General features: G+C 48.9%; 1 protein-coding gene across 1 annotated transcript in view; it reads right to left on the bottom strand.

Moving 5' to 3' along the window:
• The window catches only part of LOC104743977 (F-box protein At3g19890-like), a 1,134-nt gene continuing 764 nt past the window's right edge, over window positions 1,973-2,342 (bottom strand). The window contains exon 2 of the mRNA XM_010465006.1: window positions 1,973-2,334. Coding sequence (XP_010463308.1) covers window positions 1,973-2,334 — 362 coding nt within the window. The remainder of the gene's footprint in view (window positions 2,335-2,342) is intronic.

Genomic DNA, 2,342 nt, shown 5'->3' with positions numbered 1-2,342 from the left:
ATGGGCTCTCCTCGTTCCTGGGCCATCTCCCAGAGATCCGAACTTGTCACGCCTCGTTCAATGAGGATTCGGTAATTCTTGAGGAAAGCTTTGGACAACTGGTCGAAGTTGTCGATTGAGTTCGGCTCGAGCCTTGCGAACCATACCAAGGCAGGGCCGGAAAGGCTATCGACGAATAGCTGACAGCAATCGGCGTCCCTCTGTTCGTCGGTGAATCGTGCTTTGGACATGGTCGCCATGAAGGACGTCATGAACTGGACCGTATCTTTGTCTCCCTGGTAGATTAGAAGCTTTAGCTTGACATTCGGTACGGCAGCCCGCGTTATCCGTTGAGTGAAGGGTGACTGCCGAGTCACCTCGACAATTCTATCAATCTCCGAAGCCGTGCTGATAGCCCGATGGAGGAGTTTGTTCATGCCGCTAATCTGCGACTTGATTTCTTCGAGTTCGAAGCAAGGTCCGGGGTTCATGAGGCGGGCGACCGGGGCGGCCAAGCTCTCGTGTATCCGCGAATTCGGATTCGTCGGTCGAATACTCGACGTGGTGTGAGGGGGAGGATTCCTCCGCTCGAATTGTGCGTCCGAAAAGTCGAGACGACGAGTGAGACCACCCAAGTTTGGCGATTGTCCGGCAGAGACTTGCGATGGGGTTGTCTGGGTTACCACGGCGTCGACTCTGCGGTTGGTATCGGAGATCATCTGGTAAATTTCTTTCGTCATGGAGCCGAACAAGATCTTGAAGTCCTCCATGGAGATGACCTGCGGGTTCTGGACCGCCGGCGTGGCATGAACAGGGAGGTTCCCGTTCTGTGCGCCGAGCTGCTGCTCCGTGACGCGCGCATCCTCCTTGTTGCGGGGTTGTTCATCGGTGAACTCTGTGTCGAGGTTGACTAGCTCTACTTGAGTTCGCCCCGCTTCCTGGCTGGTCTCCCCTTCGGATCTGATCCCGACCGGGAGTTCGGCGGAGGTTTCGGCCGGGTTTGTCGTTGCGTTGACGCGGTGATGAGAGTACATGGCGATGGCCGGCCTGGTTGAAACGCCACCTTGTGTTGCGATGCTATCCTGAGTGGATGCGACGCCTGTGAGATCGGACATGCTGGAGGTTGTGCGGTTTGCTTCGGGGATGTCGTTGATGACGGAAGACATTATTGTAGGGCTTTTTTAGGGAGAANACTATTCAATTACAAGTCCTATCATGTCCTCTGATTGGACCTTCTTAGCAAAACTTTAGAAACTAGGTTTCCACAATGAATTTGTTTAAAGAGGGAAACAAATTCAATAGAGTTATCTCTCTAGAAAACAGATCTAAGCCTTCGAATTGAAAGTAAAGAAGTAGAACTCAAAAGAATTAGGGTTTATTGCTAAGAACAAGAGGAGAACTCGATTATTGTATTCGATCCTGGATGCCTTACAATGGAGAAGTCTCCCCTTCTTTATACATGTTCTAAGATTCCACAATATATTAACTTTCCTTATCGGACGAAGTGAGATATGGAAAACTGCCTTATTGCTTCAGTCGGCCGCCGTGCCGAAGTGGAGGTCGGTTCCTTCTTCTTCAAGGCTACGCTTTGTCCGAACTGACTTCTCGTTGACCTAATCAAGCCCTTAACCGGTTTCCCGGTTAACTAATCAATTAGTATTTCTGGTTTAGCTCGGTATGTCGGGGGTGCTGAATCCCGCACCAACACCCAAAAACGTGTTTCCTGTATATTTCATGATCATCCATGTCGATTTCATGATCATCCATGTCGATGTCATGATCATCCAAAAACCTCAAGATTTTGTGTTGACGGTTATTGTCGTATCCGATAGCATACCTGTCCAGTGTGTGGTAATTGTTTCTGGGTTGGATCCACCTGGTTTGACCCAAATAAGGGTTCCATACCACGAGCCTGGTGTTGTCCTCTTTGGTCACGCATAACAACAAGCCATCGCATTGAAAGACATTAGATATCTCCACTTGATTAAGAAAATTACCCAACTCCTTTATAGATGGATCCACCTCCNGGAGGTTCCCGTTCTGTGCGCCGAGCTGCTGCTCCGTGACGCGCGCATCCTCCTTNATCGCATTGAAAGACATTAGATATCTCCACTTGATTAAGAAAATTACCCAACTCCTTTATAGATGGATCCACAAATTCGTCACCTCCTTCTTCTTTTTCGTTGAGATCGAACCTCATTGAACAAAGCTTATACTTCTTCATCATGAACCCTAGAAACTGATGCCTTGCTTCTGCTTTGCACAACATCTTAACTTTGGATAAACTGTTCCATCGTTTGCAAGTCGATCTCACCGCTCCCAAACAACTTTTCGGAACCCTCGAGAGTATCTTCTCTACCAAA

This window comes from Camelina sativa, chromosome 14 (genome assembly GCF_000633955.1).
Source record: "Camelina sativa cultivar DH55 chromosome 14, Cs, whole genome shotgun sequence".
In the NCBI taxonomy this organism is placed as follows: Eukaryota; Viridiplantae; Streptophyta; class Magnoliopsida; order Brassicales; family Brassicaceae; genus Camelina; species Camelina sativa.
The sequence above is the reverse complement of the archived record's forward strand: the minus strand, read 5'-3'. Positions and strand labels throughout refer to the sequence as shown.